General features: G+C 39.8%; 1 protein-coding gene across 1 annotated transcript in view; it reads left to right on the top strand.

Annotated features, from left to right (window-relative positions):
- fat2 (FAT atypical cadherin 2) overlaps positions 1 to 23,106 on the top strand; it is a 111,899-nt gene that overhangs the window by 57,918 nt on the left and 30,875 nt on the right. The window contains exons 17-23 of the mRNA XM_044206084.1: positions 6,430 to 6,641; positions 9,162 to 9,299; positions 9,563 to 9,706; positions 13,456 to 13,653; positions 14,862 to 15,462; positions 15,743 to 15,943; positions 19,828 to 19,985. Of these exons, the coding sequence (XP_044062019.1) occupies positions 6,430 to 6,641; positions 9,162 to 9,299; positions 9,563 to 9,706; positions 13,456 to 13,653; positions 14,862 to 15,462; positions 15,743 to 15,943; positions 19,828 to 19,985 (1,652 nt within the window). The remainder of the gene's footprint in view (positions 1 to 6,429; positions 6,642 to 9,161; positions 9,300 to 9,562; positions 9,707 to 13,455; positions 13,654 to 14,861; positions 15,463 to 15,742; positions 15,944 to 19,827; positions 19,986 to 23,106) is intronic.

Below are 23,106 nucleotides of genomic sequence, written 5' to 3'. Positions count from 1 at the left end.
TGCATTGATCCCTTTAAATGTGTAGTCAAGTGGTCGTAGGCTGAGGAAGACGGTAACTTTACAATCTAGTACATATCCTGCTGATCCATCCTGTGTGTTCTCTTTGTATAGTTTGTACTGATCAATAAATTCTCCTATCAGCATTGCACACCTCACACACCTTCTTCTTGCTTTTCTTTGTTTACTCTGTGTGTAGTTACATATGGGCCTGAACCACTAACCGAGGCGTACAGGGGTTTAAACCTGCGTTCTTTGTGTTTGTTTCTAATTTACACTTAAAATTTCAACCCAATTTACTGTCACGGGTACATGCGGGTACATGCACACCATTTGTGTGTGTACAGTGTGTATTAGACGTCAACCAGCCTGAGCTGCTGAGTCAGCATTTGTGTTAAGACATGTCAGTGATAGTAATACAAATTCGTGTAGAACCCAGTATAACCAACACACACACACACACACACACACACACTACTGCCTTTAGAAATTGATTAATGGCCCAGCTGTGAACTTTGTTCCAGAAGTGATCAATCTCAGGACTGTTATGTACTCCTCAGTTCTCACCCGGTAAACTTTATAAAACTTTTTACAAACTTATGGATCATATCTTCGATACACCATCGATATCTATGATCACTGTGGCCAAAATGACTGATAGGGCAGCAGCTCTTCTGAAAAACTGTGATGCAGTTTGCAGACGAGAGTGGTATCTATCTTCTCATCTAACTCTCGGCAAGAAAGCAAATGAGCTTATTTTCCAAAATCTTATTCAGGGACTTGATTTCCCTGAATTTAGGACATGTTTACTGTCCAGCCATGCACTGCTCCACAACAACCTTCACACATGAATCAAATGGTAACTTTAAGGTTTTAAGATGCAGTTGGTTAAGTTTAGGTTAGAAATTGTTTGCTAAGATTTAAATTGGTAGAGTTTGTTGGGGTGAAATATCTGAGAATTCAAGGTGGGAAATGTCCCACATGGATTAATTTATTTTTTTGTTGGTATGTTGAGGTTTGCTATTATTTGATCTTGGCTTCTAACACTGACTCTGAAATGAATTATCTATTTTATGCAGGAAAGTGATAACGTTTTTAACCACTCTTCAGAAATTAAATGTTGCAAGGGTTGGACAGAATAGTCAGCTCTCATAAATACTATTGAGGTTGGTTGAATTTGCATTAATTCTTATGATCGCAAGACTGATAAAGTGCAAATTCCTGAAGGAGCTACATGACGTAGTGCAGTTATAAGTAACATTTTCAGTACTTGCTTTTGATGGCCTGAAGAACTCATTCTGTTAGTGTCACTGTGCCATTTGTATCACTGCTGCTCACTGAACCTGCTGGATATGAGTAAAGATCACATCCCTCCTCTGGGGGTTTGTTGAAAGTCATTCTGGGAAATCATCATCATAACACAAGCAAAAGTATAGGCCACTGTTTGAAAGGAAGTGCATTCATGAAAAAGTTAAATAAAACTCTTCATCGAACAGTGCAGACATGACAAAGTAAAGTTTTTGATGTTTTTGTTCTTTGATGTTTTTGTAAGTTAATCTTTAATCAATAGTTTTCTTTCTTTCCTTTTTTTGTCCACTGAATGACAGACAGAGAGAGACTCCCTGGCTTATTGAGATCACTGTTAATAATTTATGAGTTTTGTTTTTTGATGTCCACAGAATGATGCAAAATTATTAAATAAATTATGGATGCTCTGCGTCATCAGTAAGCCTCTCCAAGGATGCCATGAAGGACGCAGTTGTAAACAGTAAATGTCACGCTGGCTCTAGATCAGAAGGTGTTTGTTTTTTTCAAACACTAGACATACTGCAGTTTGTCATGTCTTACTGCAGGTGCCAGATGAGTGGGGGTTTATCCAACATGATAGTGTAATGTGTCTGTGAATCACAGGGAAGTGTTTGACATCCACACATCTCTGTGGTTGAAAGTTAAGTGTCTGCAAGCAGGATAAACTGCTAAACCACTGCTCTGACACACCACAACCACAAGGTTAGCACAGTCACAAACAGCACGAGCAGCCGTGTAGGAGCTGCTGTACGTAAACCATATCTCCGTTTATATTAAAGACGTGCAGGATTGTAACAGCAGTAAGTCACTGCCACAATAAATCTCATACAGTAGCATAATTACCTGCACAAACATGTTTCTGCACTGTGATTACATTGTGTGAATGTGGAGGGAAATCTGCTGGATTGTGGGAATAATTTACACTAATAGTACAAAAAGGTTTTGTTTTTATAGAGCTTGCAGCATTGGCAGGTGGTGGAAGGTGTTAAAGGTTGATGGAAAATCAGTGCCAAGACATTTATTCAGGGAAGAAAACAAGGGAGTTTCACATCTTTGCCAAAGACGCACAGACTTGTTTGTTTGGGCATATTAAAATGGAAATCAAGTTCATTTTTGCCAGAAGTGGACTTCATGCTTGATGTCAACAGCTTAGTCAACATTTTGAACTTTTAAAAGGTTCACAACTGAGGTTAACAGGAAGGCTCTTTGTTTTAACTCAATGTTTTTTTTTTTTAGTTGTTTTTGTAGAAAACTACAAAAGAGGCAACAACATGAACATAAGTAAAATATATTACCCATGTCCCCTTAAAACCCCGGTCTACCCACTCAACAAGACAGCCAGAGTCCAGACTCACACCAATAAAAGGAAAAAATACCATAAAGCACAACAAAATTGAGAGATAAAAAATAAAAAATGATGTGGATGTGGGACAACAACTGAATCATTAACATAACACAATTAATTGTCCAGAAATTGTTGGAGACGGAGGAGAGGGGATGTTGTCCTCTCTCTCGGCACGGATCTTGGTCTTAGCAAGGCAAACTACTGCAAACGGTCGGTTGCGCTTATAGACTGAGTTCAAATGTTTAATTTTTTCCCATGTTTGAACAAAAGTTTGAATTTTGAATAAAAAGTGACAGTTGTAAATGCATTGGTCTCTCAAAGACACATACATGAGCTCCCATGTGTAACTACGTCAGTGAGCGGTCTGTGGAAATAAACACTTACAGGGTCTGTCCCCTGTCATACATCATTAAAGCAACAGAAATAAAGCAGCTCCAGTGATTTCAACACACACGATGCAGCGAGCTGCGTAACCCGGGAAAGCTAAGACAGATTGCAATCAGATGCAACACATGAAATATCTGATGCAACAATATTTATAAAAATCCAATAGTGCCATAAAGCGGCCCTCCTTGTTCATTTGCAGAATTGCCCACACTGGCATAATACACGCAGAGATAATAACAGGACTGCTGTTGCTTTGGATCAGAGCCTCATAACTGTGACTCAGATCTGATTTAGAAATGAAGAAAACCCTGAGCAAGACACTCCCCTTTTAGTGCCCAAATGTGTATAAATGAGCATCATCTCTGTGATGAAAAGTAGAGACTGCGGATGTACTGGTCGAGTAAGAATGTACACGAGAATATAAATGAGCGTTAGGCATTGATAGAAAGGTAAAACTGTAGCTCAGCCAACTTTCTCCAAGTAGAAAGGGGTAAAAATAAAATAAACAAATGAATAAATAACACAGCGTGGCTCATTTAGACTCAGACTGGTTGTAAAAAAATCTCCTTGATCTCAGAAAAATCAACAAAGTGAGATCTGTGCCGTGTGTATGAGGTGCAAATAATTTACTTGTTGAAGCCTGGAGGTATTTCGTTTGAGGGGAAAGGTAGTCAGTTGTTTTTGTTGGGTTCCATTTTGTTTTATCTTAATGAAGTGTGGTTCAGCAGACTGGCTGGCGGCCCAAGAAAATAGGCTGCATGTCTCACCCACACACTCTGCTGGATACGACGTGCTGCAGCCGACAGATACACTCAGGCTTTGTGTGTTAAAATAAGCTCATTCACAGAGGTATCCTGTCTCCTCAGACCTGTTCAGTGTAATAAACAGAAACAGAAATCAGAACACAAATTACATGTTTAGATTTGGTTTGTTGGCAATCGAGAGAGATGTGATTTGGATGGGAGTTTACGAGTGAGTCCGGTTTTTAACTACTAAGGGAAGAAGACAGTCACGGGAAGACTGAGACTGGTAGAACAAAACAGATTGTTTCTAGTAACGCTGTAATGCAGTAATCACAATTTCTCAAAGCTCAACGTCACGTCTTCAAATTGCTTGTTTTGTCCAACTAAACCTCAAATACTTTCAATTAGCAATCACCAAAACCAAAGAAAAGCATCCAATTCTCACAATTGAGTAGCTGTACTTAGGGAATATTTAGCATTTTGCTTAAAAAATGTACTTAAACAATTCATCAATTATCAAAATAGCTGCCAGCTGATTATTTAACCATTTCTTAATCGAGTGGTTGATAAACTAATCTTTTCAGCTCTAGTAACTCGCAAATGTGTCCATTCTTCCCTGATCATTTCTTCTCTTTTACAAATAACACAGCAAAATCCAGCTTAGAGACAGTCATTCATATCCACCAGAAACTGCACACCAAATATTCAATAACAAGGCTGTTGATGAAATGACCAGAGGAGGAGAGAGCAGGAGGGGAAAAGGTCTATGTGTTAAAGTGGAGCAGGTTTACGGCGGGTCAGATAAATGAGGACTTCCATCCATCTGAACCAAAAGGAGTAACTCAATAACAAAAAGTGGACATGACAGTATTTCCCTCTACGGATTCTTGACGCCTCTTTTACCGCCGCCATAAATTGAGGTTCAGTTTCACATGTGGATGACGGATAACACATGAAGACGGCAGCCGGCTGTGGAGAGATTTATAGTTCCTGAAAGGTTAAACTCACAGCTTCACTGAGCTGACAAACATGAGAGTTCACTATATGTATCACATGATGCCACACACGCAAAGTATGTGTTTGACTTTATTAGTATAATTATTATCCACCTTGCTTGTACCATAAGAGCATCCATTTTAAACAGTACAATATGTCTGTCACTCTACATAAAATACATTCTGCGTTTCAGTATGATGTGCATTTAAGCAGCGCAGCATCACAGTAGTTTACATAGAGAGGAGATCGATGGAATAAGGCCTGAATAATAATAATGAAGGTCATTGTGAGTCACTGATCTGGACCAGATCCTTTTAAGCTAAAATCTGGTAGTGTACAGATTTGTGTAAATTATTCATTTTTTAAGTGGCTTTTAACGTGGGTCAGTTGGTCATTCTTTTTATCTATCACTTGACTTTTCATGTAGTGCCACAAGCAGATCAAAATTTCACCTCAGTTGATGACAGGATAACTCTGAAAATAATGAATAAATTCCTGCTAACACCATTAGCACATTATCCATTTTAATGCTGTACCATTGCCACAAACCTGCAATCTCACTGCCATGCTAAACACTAGTATGTTACATCAGCATCATCATGCTAACCGGTAGCATGTTAACAGTGTCACATGCTCAGTGCCTCATGCTTAATGTTAGCGTGTTAACTCCTGTTATGTTAACATCCTACAAGCTAACAAGTGCTGAAAGAATGAAGTCATTTAATTGATTAGTCATTTTAGCAGAAATTAATCGGCAACTATTTTGATAATTTAATTATCATTTAAGTCATTTATCAAGCAACAATACCATATATGCACCAGTTCCAGCTTCTTAAATGTCAGAATTTGAGGCATGTTTACATTTTAATTGGCATGAGCCTGAGCCAGACCTTGTATATAATGAGCATTATAGCCTCAGCATTATATCTGCTATTGTGGCTTCACACTGTTTTCTGTCTTCTTGCTCTAATAAGCAATTGAAGCTATAAGAAGCTTACCTATGTGACTGACTGAAATATTCAGACCCAAGATGCCATGTTTTATATGGCTTCACTATGTCTGTAGATGCGCTGTTCATTATTTTATCTGTATTTCTCCACACTTCAGAGTGATATATTTGGTAGTTTTCAAAAACATTGAGGTCTTGACTAGAATTTAAATCAAAGTTCTGTGACTTTGAAGAGTGTTCAACCATGCAACATGTATTTGTAATGACAGACCCAGCGGTGAATCTGAGAGGCGTGACGAGTTTGTAGAACTACACAGAACAAAATCAAGACCTTGTTTTATGAATCCCACAGTGTTTTGCTCGTAAGGTGAACTGGGCAGCTGTGTACAGATAGTGAACTTTGTACTTATATTGTATATCAGAGGTAACTGTTTAAGAGTCAAGGATTTCATCACCTCCAACAAGTCCACAGCACACTTGTGTTCAGCAACCCGGTCAGTCTGTGATGTTTTACAATAAAGTAAACCAAAGATATAAGAGGTGGAAAAGATCTGACATTCACTCCAGTGAGTCTAGCTTTCTCTGATTCTTATTCTTGACTCTTGTGTGGAACAGATTTTTTTGTACAAACAGGTCAATTCTATACTGCATCTTCTCACACTTTTCAATAAGAATAATTCAGTGTTTACCCTGTGGTCTTGCAGGCCTTCTGACCCTCATCACACCGCTGGACTTTGAAGTTTCCCGAGAGCACTACCTGTCTGTAGAGGGAAGTCGTGGTAAGTCGTCCCTCAGCGACATCACCACAGTTATCATCAACGTGACTGACGTGAACGACAACACGCCGGTGTTCGGACAAGGCAGCTACAGCGCAGAGATATCGGAGGATCGGACGCCTGGAAGCCTGGTAATGAAGGTAAGAGCTAAGGCGCACACACTAGTTACACACACAGATACCTGTTAGTATATATACGTACATAAATACTGTTTTTGTTGGGGGGGAAAAAAGCATTTTTAGCAGGAAAGTGGGCTTCAAGTGTGCACTGCTCTTCACACCCACCTGAACCAACCCAGAAACTGAGCAAGTGAAACGGCAGGTGAAGGTTACATTAAATAAATTACTTTATGGTTTGAATACACACAGAATATGGGGCACATTCATACATCATAGACACAATAACATCAGTAATCTTTAATTCAATCAGTGAATTGAACTGGACTTTAAATGAAATATATTTACAAGGTTCAATTTAACTGAAGGACTTTTCTCCATTAGCTGTAGCATTATCTTTGTAGCATCAAAGATTACATACAAACACAGATAATTCAACCCGTGGACAAATTACATATATTTATAATTTCATGCACACATTAACAGCATGGCAGTATGAGATGATCTGGCAGCCTGTCGATGATGCACATTAGGGCTGCACAATTAATCGCAATATTATCGAAATTGCAACATGGCCAAGTGCAATATTCAAATCGCAGAAGCTGCAATTTTTTGATAAAGGTAAACGTGTGACAAAACAGCATTATAATGAAGTACTGTAGTGCTGCAGAGATGCCCCGGCCTAAAATCATGTTTGTTCGGTAAAGACCCCCACAAATGTCACATCATCATGATTTTAATAGTTTATTCAGTGAAAATGAAAATTCTGATGCAAAAATGATCATTCCCACTAATCATATCGCAATCGTTATATCTGTCAAAATAATCGCAATATGATTTATTATTTTTTTTTACCATATCGTGCAGCCCTAATGCACATCTGTCGGGCCAGCAGCAGAGATAACGCAGCAATAACACAGCTCAGTGGCTTGCTGATGGTTGAACCACGGCTGGATGATGTGTCTGTAATTATATGGTTTCATATTTGACATTTTTCTTCTTCGGTCCTCTGTTCCCATCTCTCTGTTTTCACCATTTAACTCCAACTTGTCGCTGTTTGAAATGTTTTAACTGTTTTCAAATTACTGGCGGAGAGTCTCCTCTGTCAGTGGAGAAAATAATATGACTCATTCTTACAATTAGCTAAAGCTGTGGCAAGAAAGAGGAAAACAAGCACAAGATGAGCTCAGAACATGGTTTTAGTGCAAGACATCTCCATCTTAATGAGTCACCTTTGTCTATTATTGAGACCAAAAGTCTTTTGTACATCCTGTTTCAAATGCTTCATGAATTATCCAGAAATTAGTGTTAATATCGTGAAACAAGACAGAAGGTAGACTCGAGAAAATTCTCGAAACAACGTGAATCTTACCACTCTAGAAGATTTTTTCTCTTGTTTTAAGAAAAAAGACTAAAACAACCTAAAACCAAGGCCAAATAACCTATTATTGTCAAGTTAAAGAAAAAAAGCTTAAACTAGCTAATTTCATTGTCAAGTTAAAAACAAAGGCAAAACATGCTAATATTGTAGTCAAATGTAAAACACGGCAATGATGTCATCAGGTTAAAATCAAGGCTTAAAACAAGCTAATGTAGTTGTCAAGTCAAGTTCTTGGCTGGAACAACAAAATATTGTCATCAAGGTAAAGCTGAGGCTAAAATATTGTTGTGTATTTGAAACCGAGATTAAAACAATCTTGTAGTCAAGGTTAAGCTATAACAAGCTAACATTGTGATCAAGTTAATTTAACACTGAAACGAGCTTTAAGCTTGCGGTGCAGATAAAAAACTAAGCTAAACCAAGCTAATGAGGTTGTCAAGTAAAAGCTGAGGCTAAAACAAGCTAATATTGTGCTCAGGCTAAATATTAGGCTATAAGCAAACACTTTGTGTAAGCTAAACGCTGAAACAATCTAATATCTTTTTTGTTTTAGAGGTAAAGACAATACTAATACGAGCTAGAATAATTGAGCTGAAGTAACCAGAAACTGCTCATAAATACAGTAATTACAGTAAAATCCAGGCTAAGACAAAATAATGTTGTAGTCATCTTAAAAACGAGGCTAAAATGTGTTCTCTTTTTTTGAATAGGCGAGGAATAAAGGTGGCATTTCAGTGACAATAAAAAAGCAAGAGTCAGCTGATGTCTTGATCATTTTGGTCACTTTCTTTACAACTAACAAATCTGCTAATGTGTTTTGGCATGAAGTCATTGCAACAAGATAATGTCTGTGTTTTCATGCTCATAACAAGGCTAAAATAAGCTAGAACCATGAATCAGAACCAACTATTACCTTCCTACTAACCTAGTTTCTTCTTCTTGAAAATGTCCTTCAACCCACGGATCCACATTCAAACCTTTTGAATGGACGATCAGCCCTGCTGACGTCTCCTTTACCAGCATCAGAGATGCTGTGCTGTAGCTAACCATGACCTCTGACCATACTTTATGATCGTTTGGCATTGTTATTGCTCTAATGGATTGCATTTGTTGGGTGCTATCAAGTATTTTTCCTCTCCTCCTCTCCCTTTCTTTACCTCCAGGTAACAGCTACCGATCAGGATGGTCCAATCAACAATCTGCTGCGTTACTCCATAGTGAGCGGAGACCCTCTGCAGCAGTTCTCTATTCACTCTCGTAGTGGAGAAATCACTGTCCGCACTGCGCTGGACAGAGAAGAGGTCAGTGTGTTTCTGTGTGTGTCAAATAAATAAAAACGAACAACGCAACAAGACAGACATCAAGTTTCATTTTATGTTGTTTTATTTCTCAAACACAAGAAATAAAGGATGATTGATTCATCGAAAAGACACAAAAAAACACAAGTGGTGCAACAACTCAGAAAGTTAAAGAAACAACAACCAAATAAAAAGGAAAAACAGTACAAAAAAAGAGTTAAATAAAAGACAAAAAATACTGAATTTCACCTGTATCTCCTCTCCAGATCCCTCATTACTCTCTGACGGTGCAGGCAGCAGATGAAGGTGATCCTCCTCTTTCCTCTGCGGCTCTCATCACCATCACTGTCACCGATGTCAACGACAACCCGCCCGTCTTCTCCCAGGTCAACCACAGTCTGCTGCTGCAGGTATGACAACCAGAACATCTCACACAACATGTTTGTCTACATGAGAACAGGTCAAACACCCGCTCACAAATGCAGGTCCCCCTTTCAGGATCTGATCCTGATGTGTATTTATCACCACAGGAATGGAGATGTCTCCCTGTGTTTAAATGTTTCTTTTGAAAATGTTAGTTCTGAATCTATTTACTGTGCAATGAAAGGTTGTAGCCTTATAGTACATTCACACCAGTTTAGCTATGTAGGATGAGTCTAGCTGGTGTGGTTGCTATGGTAACACTACAGCGTTCCTGTTAATGTAATTTCAGTGCATCTAAACACTTGATACTGTGATTTTCTACTTTTATATTGGTTAAAGGGATGAAATATGGGTTTCTGGTTACCTAATTGAATCTTCTTGTTCATTGTCTATTTGTTTAATTTATTTTGTTATTTTATGTTGTGCTACTAGCTTGGTGGCAAACTCAGCATTCTAACATTAGCCCATTTTCTCCAAGACAAAACTCACTAAGAACTTGGGTTTGCGAACTCAGATCTCGACAGGATTTACACAGAATGAATTGGATATTATATAGAACTTTTATAAACATTTATCAGGCGGAGTTTGACTTCACGCATCCTACATCGTGTCAGTTGGAAAAGGCTTTGACCCACTCACGCACGCACATACCTACATAACCACACTGAACGTGTTCACACACACAAACCCCCAAACACGCTTTTTGGCCTTTAACCCTGATTCATTAATTTATTTGACCCCTGCGTGGACACCATAGGCAAGTCTGAGAGATTCTTCTCCAATGTGTTCTGGTTGGGGAAAAACAGCTTTGGATTTGTGTTCAGAAACCAACCATGTTCGCAGCCTGGAGCAGTTAAAAAGATGCTTGCACCACGCTGCCTACAGTAGAAGAAAAAACAGACCTCACACAAACCACTGCATCAACAAAAAGTCAACAAGCAATATGTAAAAAAAACAAAAAACAAATAGAAATAACAAAATTCAGCCAGTAAGCTCCGGAAAAGAATCGCCTGCTCATCAGCTCCCGCATATAACCTGGTGTCCTGAGGGGGGAAGCAGCAGTCGCATTCATGTGTGAAATTTGACAATTCAATGAAAAAATATGAACACAGAGACTCACTTTTACATGAATATGAGCAGAGCATGCAACTCCTCATGAAGAGCCAGTTTAGTTAATCTGTTCATGATGTTAGTGACCTGAAAAAGCTTGTAAGGTTTATGCTATTCCCCAAAAACAGCCATCAGTAGTGCCAAATATTCCTCAAGCAAGGCTGTAAACGTCTACCTGCTCTGCTCCTGACTGCCTAAAAAGGTGATAATGAAGACAGATGAACTAATGACTGAAGATAATTAAAGAGAAACCACTAAATATCAGTCATTCTTGATCAATATATCTTTCTCTTTTTCCTAGTGACAATGTGCTGCTCCATTATAACTGTGGCACCCAGAGCTCATTAAAACTGTGTGCAGAGAGGCAAAACCAGAGCAGGGCTTCTGAACCTTGTGGGGATCAAAGATGCAGGAAGATAAGCTGTCATGATTTGTTGGGGTGTGTGTGTGTGTTTGCTCGCAGGACATCAGTGACACCTTTTCACCTAACACCTCTAATTACGGGGCCTGGTGTGGAAAAACTTGCATGCTTCAGTGCGAATACACGTGTCTTTGTACGTGTGTTCATGCCTCTGGCAGGGCTGTCACTGTGTAGTTTCAGCCACGCTGGCTGTTGCTCACTGACAGTTAAAGTTCTCTCTGCCAGCTCTCCATCACTCTACCTGCTGCAGCTCTGCCAGCTCAGAAACTCTGATTCAGTCACAGAATAGCTGGTTCACAAGCCAAAACGTCTGCCGTGTGCAGTGATGAATCCAAACTGTGATATCGCCCATCTGCTAATGTCTCCACGGCCAGCTCGTCCTGATGACGAAAGCTCTGATTTCATTAAGCCGATGGATGTTTCTCAAACTGGGGAAAGGAGTTGTTGTTTTTTTCAGACAGGTAGTCATCGTGTGTCTTTGTTTGACTATTTATCACTGTTGGACACCCATTTTAACGACCGACACATCTGTTGTAGTGAAGTGTTGACGCCATTTTAGGCTGCAGTCAAATGTGAGTATTTCACTAAAAGCAGCAGATGGACAGGTAATTCGGTATCTTCCTCAAAGGATGCAGAAGTGCTACAACACAGCGATAAATCACATTGCATCTGTGTTGACTTACTGCACATCCTGTTTGTCTTCACTCCAGCATGCTAAACATTGACACATGAATAATACATGTGAAGGTGTTTCACTCCCAAATTTAACAGGATTTTACTCCTCTGAAGTGATTTTTTTCAGCACTGTGTTGCACTGCATCTGAGGAAGGTGATTTAGAAAGCAGTGGTTTTAGATTTTGCAAAAGCATTGATTTTGTGATTTGCAGGTCCAAATATGTCAAGATGTCCTTGTAAAACTGGGCTAAATTAGGTGGAAAAGTGAAAGTTAATAAACATCTAGGTTACATTTATTTAACCTTTTTGTTTTAACAGCATTTCAATTACTGTATTTCAACATATAGTTAACCCCTGCATCATATTAAAATATAGCAATTTAAAGCTACAATATGTAGAATTTCCACCTTTTTTCTACAAAGCTATAACATATGCAATCAGAATACATTGAAAAATGGGGCTCACAATTACCCCGTAGCATCCACTGAATCTGTAGTTATGGTCTAGACAGCTTTACAGCTGCAAAAGACCAAATCAGTCCTTACTGGGAACTCCATCATACTGCGGCAGTGAAGGGAAGAGAAACAGGCAGGTGATCTGTGGGTTGCCCTTCAGTCCCACATTGGATCCACCTGGAAAACATGTACAGGGAAGGTGAATCCCTTCCAGCATTAATGCCTTGCTCAAACCACTGTCCTGCACAAGGAATCAAACTCCTAACCCTGACACACTCTAAGCATGACTTCCTGTGCATTCCTCACACTCTGATGAAGTCATTCTTCGCCAAAACGGGATTGTGTTTTGTGATTCTTGATTTCTAATTGAAATTTGAAAGACCACACCGGTGGTGTTGCATGTTTGATCCCATTAACCCTAAAGTGTGTATTTCATTGCTGCCCTTCTCCCAAAGCATGCTGTAAGTGTTTAGATTGATAACCCGCCTTCTAGGGAACCACTGGTTTCTATTCATTTCGGTACGCTATGAAAACAGACGCAGCCACATTACCGCATAGTTCCACTGATACTTTGAAGTGAAAAAGCAACAAAATATTCAATGTGATTGGTTATGTTTAAAGTCTCTTTTAAAGTGAATTTTCATAGCATACTGACATGAATGGAAAACAATGGCTGCCTGGAAATTGATCTAATAATTTAATCAAATGCTATAGAAAATGATCGGCGACAATATGGCTGATTTATCCTCAGTTGCTAGTTTATTAGGTACACTAAGTAACTTTACTTACTTCCCCTTTATTGCACAATGAGCGCCCTCGAAACAAATATAGTCTAATATAATATAGTCTTTCTAATATTTTCTATGTATCAGTATATTCAGTATAACGCAATAAAATTCAACAGCACTACAAACTACAGGCTCCAAAATGACCATAGTCAAGTTGAATCAACACCTCTAAAACAGTTTAAACCATAATCTTCATGCCGGTAGGATGTATTGCAGGGCTGTTGGAAATAAAATAAGATAAAATAATAGAAAGAATTAAAGTTGAATTAAAACCTTGTCTCCTGCAGGAGGGCGAGTCACTCGGCAGCAGCATCCTCCAGCTCGTGGTGACGGACAAAGACATGCCCAGGAACGGCCCCCCTTTCTCCTTCCACATCGTCAGCGGCAACGAGGACCGCCGTTTCCACATTGACCAGGGTGGCCTGTTGTCGCTCTCTGCTCCTCTCAAAAAGAAGGTCAAACCCCATCACCAGCTCAAGATACAGGTAAGAAAACAGTATATGATTATGGGGCACGTTCACCTCAGACCGGAGTCTGGTTCATATAAGTTTCCCCTCCTGAATTTGCTCACCTGTTTTTCACTCCACCTTGACAACTTTTGTCTGTCACTTTCTTTCCTACACTGTTTTCACCCAGTGGAGGGAAAAAATCTTTTGTCATATCTGTCAAATCTCACATTTCTCCCCTGAGATTCACATCTTTTTGCTGGAATCTCATGACAATAAAATGAAACTCTCACAAATCGTCACACTGTGAAAGAAACTACAAAGTGATTATTGTAATCCCGGTTCAGTGATCAAATGCTGAGTGTCCCTCGTGGCCTCTGTTGCTGTGTTGCTGACAGGAGAGGTGGCAAACACACTGGCAAACAGAAGAGGAAGTGGTAACAGAGTCATTTTCATTGTCTGCTGTGGTTCAGCAGTGATATGGCTGACTTCACAAGCTGAGAGTCCTGTGGTGCTTTAGGTTCACCGCTGAGCTGAAAGTTACAGACTCCAGACTGTCGATAATTTGCTTTGACTGGATGTGAGGTCACACCTTCGGCTTATTACTTTCATAGTTATATAGACAGGTGTCCTTTAGGGATCGTGAAAATCAAGTCGGATTATTAAGAAAGTTCACCGCTGTGAATTTAATAACATTCAAAGTTATTGACTGCTAACAGTATGAAAAATGACATTCAACTAGAATCCTTAAGTAGAGTTTCAACAAAGTTTACCCTGTTATGTCTTTCCACTAGAAATAAAAAGGTTATTATTAGGTTACAGCTTTCAAGGCTGTTCAAGATTATGAACTGAAAGCATTTTTGAGTACAGCTGAATATGCATATTAGTGGATTGCATTGCATGGATTTTTGTAGGCTGGTACAAATGTTTGGGTTTAAAACTGCTGATGCATTTTTTATTTTTACCATTTCCATATGTTTTTAGCCAGCCTCTGGTCAGTGTAAGAGTATCCTCATACACAGCATTTAGAGTATCATGAGACACAAACCGTTCATTAAGGATAGAAATGATTATAATCAACACGTTCAATTCACGGTGCTGCTAGGTGGATTTTGTTACCTTTTTAAAGAGTCAGGCTTGCTGTTTACAGTCCAGTACAAAATCTATTTTGATTTTAATAAAAAGGCAAATATGATATCGGTCTAATCTTTGTGTTGTGTGCTAACTGCTATCCATGTACCAATCAGGTGACAGACAGCGGCCACCCTCCCCTCTCCTCCATCTGTGTGGTCAACATCAATGTCACAGAGCAGAGCAAGTACCCTCCATCTGTAGTGCCTATGGAGGTCTTCATCACTACCTCTGGCGGACTGTTTGCCAACCGGGTCATTGGCAGGCTCCACGCCTCAGACCAGGACCTGCAGGATGTCCTGACCTACAAGCTGGTATCAGAAAACCCAGACAAGGAGAGGTTCTCCGTCGACCTGACTGATGGCAAAATCTGGGCGGACGAAAACCTGGAGGAGGGCTCATACTCCCTGAACGTCAGCGTGACTGATGGGAAGTTCAGCGTCTGGACTGGGGTCAGAGTTCACGTGTGGATGGCCGACCAGAGGGCGCTGGACTCTGGTTTGACGCTGCAGCTGGTCGGGTTGTCACCGGAGGAGTTTCTGGGTGACCACTGGAGAGGCCTCCAGCGCAACCTAGGACAAGCTCTGGGTTTGCCCAGACAAGAGCTTTACCTGGCCAGCCTGCAGCAGCTACCTGACGCCCAGGTCCTGGAGGCCCTGCTGATCTGGAGGCCTCAGAGTGGACTCGTCCAGTCTCTGCCAACCAACAGACTTGCAGGTAATCATAAAGATACATATTGAGCCATTTAAAACTATGATATTGCAGTTTGACATCTTCGCCAACTGAGTCGCAAAATACCTCAGTAATTAGCTTTAAATGGAAAAATAATTGCAATTCATTCCAAAGATATCATCTAGGCTGAAATACAGAGCAATGGATATCAGGCACATTTCTTCAGTAGAAAAAGACTCTTTTGGCACAAAGTAAGTCAGATAATCCCCGTGAGACGAAGAGTGTCTTTGAATGTGCAGTCTGAAAGTTGAACTCTTTGATGTAGGTATTATATCAGACATCGAGGACTCTCTGGGCCTCAGCATCAACAAGGTGAGCCACAACGGGTGTCTGGGTACCGGCTGTCCACCGCGAGGCTGCAGGAACGCCGTCCGACTGACAGGAGAAAGACTGAGCCATTTCACCACAGCCAGGGCCGGTTACATCACCCCACAACACACCTGGGAGAGCGTCTGCCCCTGTAATGGTATGTGTGTGTGTGTGTGTGTGTGTGTGCATGTACCTGTGCTTTGGAGAGGCATAATGAGGGAGTGTGCATGTGGGTATTGATGTGAGCGTGTGTGAACCAGGGAGGAAGCGGCGGCCTTTTATCAGCAGGAATGGCAGTTCATAGACACCCCCACACACAGCTCATCACCCTCCTCTCTCCTAAAGAGCAGGACAAGTCTGCAGCTTCAGACGCAGCAGTGTCTTCCAGCTGCTCTGACAATTGATCCAGTTCAAAACTGCAGCGTTGAATGAGAAAACGCACCGTACGTGCGCTACAGCAGAGCCAGCTCTCTCAACATCCACACAGAGCAGAGAGTGCACGCTGTCCACGACCATCTCATCCAACTGTGGATGTAATGTTGTTTTTAACAGAAAACCACATGACGGTGTAACTGAGGAAAACTGAGGTGAAGAAATATTTATTTCCACCGACATTTGCAGCTTTTCTTTCTTCTGTCATAATGGAGAAACATTTTCATGTTTTATTTTTTTATTTCCACATGAAAGAATTATAAAAGAAGATGTATAGTAAATTCAAAGAAAAAGCACATGCAGAAGAGGTGGCCCGCAGAAAGGCTCAAAGCAAGATAAACAAATTCTATTCATTAGAGAAGAAAAAGGATAGAAAAGTAATTAGGGGACAAACTCTTAAAAGAAATGGGGAGGAAAAGACAGTTGTTTCTCATTCATGCTGTACAAAGTGGTCATCCTGCCAGGGTGACACTGAGATGTCAGTTGTGGGGTTGAGAATGAGGTGAGTAAATACCGTCTCTGGTCTTTGTACCAGTTAGGAACAGAAGAAGAAAAAGCTGAATATGAGCGTCAGCCTCTTCTGCAGTTTCCCCTCAGTTCTGCTGGACTTTCATAAGACCCATCTTCCATCACTTGGTTCAGATTGAATTCTCGCTTTTTTAGGAGAGGACAGACTATTTTCAGGCAAGTCGATGAAGATATCTGTTGTTGCCAGAGATCAAAGAGCCTTCTTCTTCTCACCTGTTCAAACACAGCGAACTAAGGGAGTAAATCCCCAAGATTTCATATAAATTACTCGGAGCACGTTCAGCGTGAATATGGGCCCTCAGTTGGCTTCTATTACAGCCGACAGAACGTCTAAAGCACTGAGCAGCGGCGTCGGCTCGTCCTCAGTGATTTGTGTTGGCATTCCTGTGAAGATTAGTGGTGTGAGAACAGAATAAAAGTCAGCTAGGGGCTCTCCAGGATATGCACTCATTATCAGCTTGTTTAGAGTCTCCTTCCCTGTGGAACATCTTCTAAATGTGTTATCGACACCGTATTTTGACTATATTGGATACCTCTTTGGTCTTAAGAGACTCTAGGGTTCTGCGATAAGGAGATGTCGTGTGAGAACGGAGAACAGGCTACAGTTTGTGTGCCGATGTTGAAAGTTAGCTGCCAGTTATAAACCTTTTTTTTTCTGCAAATAATCAAAATCATACAAAATATCATGTCATGGAGCCATGATAAAAAAAAATAAAAATAGCTGTTTTGGTGTTGTAGGTGAATTTTGAGATGTTTTAGTTGCATACACTGAACCTTCTGTACGCTCATTTGAAAAATGTCATCCCACAATTTCGATAATCAATTAAGTCATTTATTACACAAATATGCCAAAGATTTTCTGGTTCCAGCTTCTCAAACGTGAGGATTTGCTGCCTTTATCTGTTTCATATCACTGTAATTTGAATATTGTTGGATTGTTCAGACAAACGAGACATTTGAAGGTGCCACTTACAGCTCTGATACCATGATGGCATTTTTAACAATTGTCTGGCACTTTATGGACTGAGCTTTTATTCAATTAACTGAAAAAATAATAAACAGATTAATCTGTAACAACAATAACTGTTAGTTTCAGCCTTATGCAATTCACAAAGAAGAGAACCAATATCAAGAAATAGTGTTTTAACTAATATACACAAATGCACATTATAAAGGTTACAAAGGTTAGCCAATTTGACAATGTAAATGAAGAAACTGGCAAAAGTCATTTAAACAAACAAACCTTTTTAATCATCAAGTTTGATTATAAAGTTGCACTTTCTGTATTTGTCATTAAATTTGAATGTTTATTAGTTTGTAAGGCTTTTTTAAAATAGTTTTTATCCTTTGAAAGTTTATACAGCAACACTGATTCAAACTTCAAACAAGAAGCAGCTGATGAACAAGACTCTCATTTCCTTCCCCACAAAGCCAGTCTGGGTTTCAAACTGCTGACCTTTCAGACACAAACAAACTTCATCAACCAAACTGGTGTTTTTTAAATCTCCTGAGTGGACCACAAGGTCAGAGTAAAATCAATAAAGTTTCATCTAAGAACCACAAAAAAAGCAGAAGTTTTGCTGTTGGAATCATCATTGATCCATCCATGAATTGCACCTCCATCCTTCATGAATTCACTCATCCTTCATTCAGTCCTTCCTCCTTTGTTACTGTTGTTGACGCCTAAACTTCTGCCAGACCAGTCGCACGTTACTGTGTTCTTATTTCTTTGGCTTTGGGCATTTTGGTTTTTCAACTTTTGGCATTTTCCAGTTAAAAAGATCAAACAAATTTGAGAAAAACACGTATTTTTCCTCTCTTTCTTTGCAGACTTGTCTGTCAGATCTGAGATCACACATTACGTTCAGTTTACACCATGTTTCATCTGCAGACTCAGCTGTCACATTTGGTGGAAAGTGAAGGTGTCAGCGCTGCCTTGAGGAGTGATAAATATTAGTTAAAGGTTTTTTTACTTTTCCTTTTCCAAGTTTTGTGGCCTTGAGTTAGAATGTGAAAAAGGTTAATTTGGTCAAAAGTCTGCAGCTTGGTTTCCAACCTTCCCAGCAGCCACTGGTTTCTATCCATTGGGAAAGCGTCAGCAGTAATGTCAGCTAGTTGTCTTAAAAGATGAAAAGACATTGGTTTGGTAGGACAAGTAATTTACTGCCATAAAACTAAGAATATTTAAGCAAAGCCTGTGGAGTAGGTTTTCTTTATTTATTTACCAGGTGCAATTCAGATAAACATTGTTGCATAAGAATAGGGTTGCAACTAGCCATTATTTACATTAGCAATTCAGCTGCTCAATTATTCTTAATCGTTTTGTCTATAAACTGTCCGAAAATAGGAGAAAATGCCCATCACAATTTCCCAAAGCCCAAGTTGACATCAGGTCAGTCACATTGCTTGACCAACGATATTCAGTTTACTATCATACAACACAAAGAAAACATCACTTCACATTTAAGAAGCTGGAACCAGTGAACTTTAAAAATGAAGATGTTAGAAACGATTATTTCTTACCAAACTGATGCCAATCAAGTATTGAACAGTCAACTAATCCGTTTCTGGAAAAAGAAATGCAACCGATGTAATGTATATTAAAGCCTCTAGCTGAAACGTGTCTGTGTTCATACATTGTGAATGACTGTATATGTGCATGCATGCGACCAGTGGATCCATTCAAAACTCGCTCAATGTTCACGTCTTTGTAGTTTGAGCCATTGTTTCACTTGTCTATTGAAAACTTTAAAGTTTTTGTTAAAAGGAACTGAGAGAGATGAAAGTTGTTCTGTGCAGTAGAACTGGAGCGTCACCACTTTGCTCCTCTTTGGTTGTGGCCTCTTTGCAATTATATTTTTGATCAAATGAAAGATTTAATTTGGATCGAGGCCATTTATGCACATTTTTGTGTAAAAAGAGTTTGATTAAAATCAGCTCATAACAAACTCAGCTTAAAGTTAATCGACAGGTACAATGAGACTACCACAATTTAGGAGTTACATGGCTTTCTTTCATAGTGTTACTTTTGGTTTAAAGTAATGACCGGTGATCTCACTATCGGTTGTTTTTATGTTTCAGAGTCGGCAGTGAGGTTCGACGGTAAATCCTACCTGAAGTACCTTCACAGGATGGATGAAGACTACCAGGATTTCAAACTGTCACTGAGGTTCAAGACTCTCCAGGAGCAAGGCCTCATCGTGTCCACCAACAGCACCAACGACTGGGGAACTTTACAGGTATTTATCTCTGCGAGGCTGCATTTAAAGAGGAACAGATGACAGGATTTATTTTGAACCCTTTGTGGCAGATGTACTCTTATGATTTCCTAAATCACTGATCTTTATAAACAGATGCAGCCTGTTACTGGATGTTCTGTTCTGTCGTCCTACAGCTGTTCTGCTGTAGCTTGTGCCTAATACACGTTGGGTATACGATGTGTAGTTAATGTAGGTAATCCAGTGGTGGACTGTAATTAAGTACATTTACTCAAGTACTCTACTTAAATAACTTCTACTCCACTACATTTGTCTGGCAGTTACTGGTTAGTTTGAAGATCAAGATTTTACAAACAAAACTTTTTCAATATGATGCATTGTTATACTGTCGACCAGAGGTATTAAGGTACTTCAGCTATTTCTTCAGAGCTCAGTCAGATCTGAACACACAGACATGATGCACATATTTTTAGATTCTGTGTGACTTTCATATTCTGAGGATAGCATTATCTGTGATTGCGGATAAATGTAAACAATTCTTAAATCAGTGGACAAAGCAACTTCAGAACTTGTCTGAGAATCACAAGTTTTCTTCAGTACCAAAGTAATCCAGTTATACTTGTCTGTGCATCCACTGGGACATTGCAAACAGGTTCTGCTAATGGCTAGTTCGGCATATTTTTAATGGTGCCAATTTGGCAAAGTGTAAGCCAACACAGGCCAGGGCCAGTGTCAGAGTTCAAAAACCCTGCTATAGACTAAACTCTCCAACACTATATTAAAATGTTCTGCACCTCAACCAACTAAAACATTAAAATGCTGCTTAGACCTTATTGCAATGGTAATAATAATCAAATATAACAATGAATAAATAATTTAGAACTGGTCCAAAGACAAACCAGTAAAGACGTGTGTGTCAGCGTTTGTTCTGTTCACATGAGACATAAAGATATCCTCATTGTCTGTTGGTTGGAAATGACACAACAGCTCAGGGTGAAAAACACAGGCTGCAATTCAATTACAACTAAACGAACAAGAAAATCATTATTTTCATTAATTTGCAGGAAGTGTAAATATTTTCTCCCCTGAGCTGGCAGCTAATTTATTTTGCTCTTTGAGTATTGCTGCTGTGGAGAGATTAAATCTCCTCCTAATTTTCAGGTGCTGTTAATGTAATGTAATTGTTGTTTGACACTAATTTACTATCAGAATGATCAAATCTGAGAGCTGCTGATTTAATCTTCGGGGGTTCTCGCTGGGGAACGACGATGACAAGTGAAGCTTTTCAATCCAAAATGTTTCCAGCTCCGATTCACAAGTACTGCTGGATGTTCTACTGATATCATCTTAACTGTGAATATTTTATTTGCTACTTGATGCCAACAGTCAGGTTATCAGCACAGGTTTCACATTTTTTGAAATATTTGATATCTGGTGAGTCATTCGTCTTGTGTCTAATCTCTGTTTTTCCTTTTCTGTGTTTACTGCAAACACAGATCCCATAATAGCAGAACACTCTGCTGTGTATTTGGGTCAACACTGTCAGCATGACACAGCACCTGTTGACACCCTGAAACTTGGAAAATAAAATCAACTTGATTTAAACTTGTTCTATTGTGGCAACACTGACATTTCAGACAACGTGCCCTTCTTCACCGTGAAATACCAGCTGCGTCCTGGGCCTTTTCATATTCTCTGTGCTGACAAGAAAAGCTGTTAGCAGGGTTTGAAGCTGTCCAAACCCTGCTGCTTCTCCCTTGCCAAAATCCTGCAGATTATCACATGTTAGAGCATATCAGGCATGCCTCTCCTTTATCTCTGTGTCAGATTATTTCATATGTTTATGTGTGCTAAATGCCTGCTTGAATATCAGAAGCGGCGGTAAACTCCCACCCTACACACTTTTTTAAAGTTCCACAGTTGATTATGAAGCCAACAATACTCGTCTGGTTTATTATTCCCTGCTTTTCCAGCGTTATCAGCTCATCAGTGCCCTTTTAACTTGAGCTGTGACTGCTGGCTCTGAATGCAGCACGTGAGCCACATATTACCCTTTTATCTCAAAATGCACGCCGAGGGAACCACTGAGACTTCTGCAGGAGTCTTAATGAAAAACTCAAGATTTATTGACGTGCTTTTCTAGATTTGTCGAGGGAAAGGAAGATTCATCTCCGTGCTATAATACAAGGTCTACTGTACCATATTAAACGAATAACAAATTGTTGTATTCTTTGAGAGACATGAATAATTCTCTAAACAGATAACAAAAAAAAAAAAACCCTCCTTGAAATGCAGCGTGATACTTCCCCTTGTGGGCTCTTCTCATTTGCGTGACATCCGTGTGCACTCAGACAGAATATTCAATCATTTTGATTCTCGGATAACTTCAAAAGCAGCACTTGCCCAAGGTTCTACCTCGTGGGTTTTGGTTCTCGGCTCGCACATGCAAGAATAGGTCCCTGCCTGATTCATTGTCAGCAGAAATGGCTTCAAAAGGTCATCTGAGAAGTCCCTCACCTGGTTTTTGTGACGACTTCAGAGAAACATCCTGGAGATACAAGTCCATCAGCCTCAACTGTACTTTTTTTTTTTTTTGCTAATTAGCAAATGTTAGCATGTTAACACACTAAATTTGGATATGAACATGGTAAACAGTGTTGTGCAAATTCACACTTCAAAAGAGCAAGCTCAAAGCTCAGTTCACACAGATTTAAATGAACTAGTTCACATTCATTTCTTCAGTTTTGTTCCTTTACAAAATGCTGTGAGTTTGACTCGAGCAGAGGAACTTCGCGGCTGTTGGCTCGTGGTCTTTGTTAATGGTTTCTTGTGATCCTCATTCACTCGCAGATATTTCCTAAGACTGGTCAGATGCTTCAGCTCGATGTGTCATTTCTGTGACACCGGCATGCCGGGTGCTGTAAAACACAGTGCGAGGGCGTCATTAACTCTTGCGGGAGTGAACGACGCTCACGTTCATTAGCAAACGGATACGTTCTGTTCACCGTTCACCAACAACATGACATGCGCTCTTTTAGTGCATTCATGCACAACACTGATGGTAAAAAATTATAGCTGCTTAGCATCAGCATGACTGAAAATACCTGTTTCCATGCTTTGGTTCAGAGTCCCATTTACAGTT

This window comes from Siniperca chuatsi, linkage group LG8 (assembly GCF_020085105.1).
Source record: "Siniperca chuatsi isolate FFG_IHB_CAS linkage group LG8, ASM2008510v1, whole genome shotgun sequence".
NCBI lineage: Eukaryota > Metazoa > Chordata > Actinopteri > Centrarchiformes > Sinipercidae > Siniperca > Siniperca chuatsi.
Note: the sequence above shows the minus strand (reverse complement) of the source record. Positions and strands in the feature narration are given on the sequence as shown.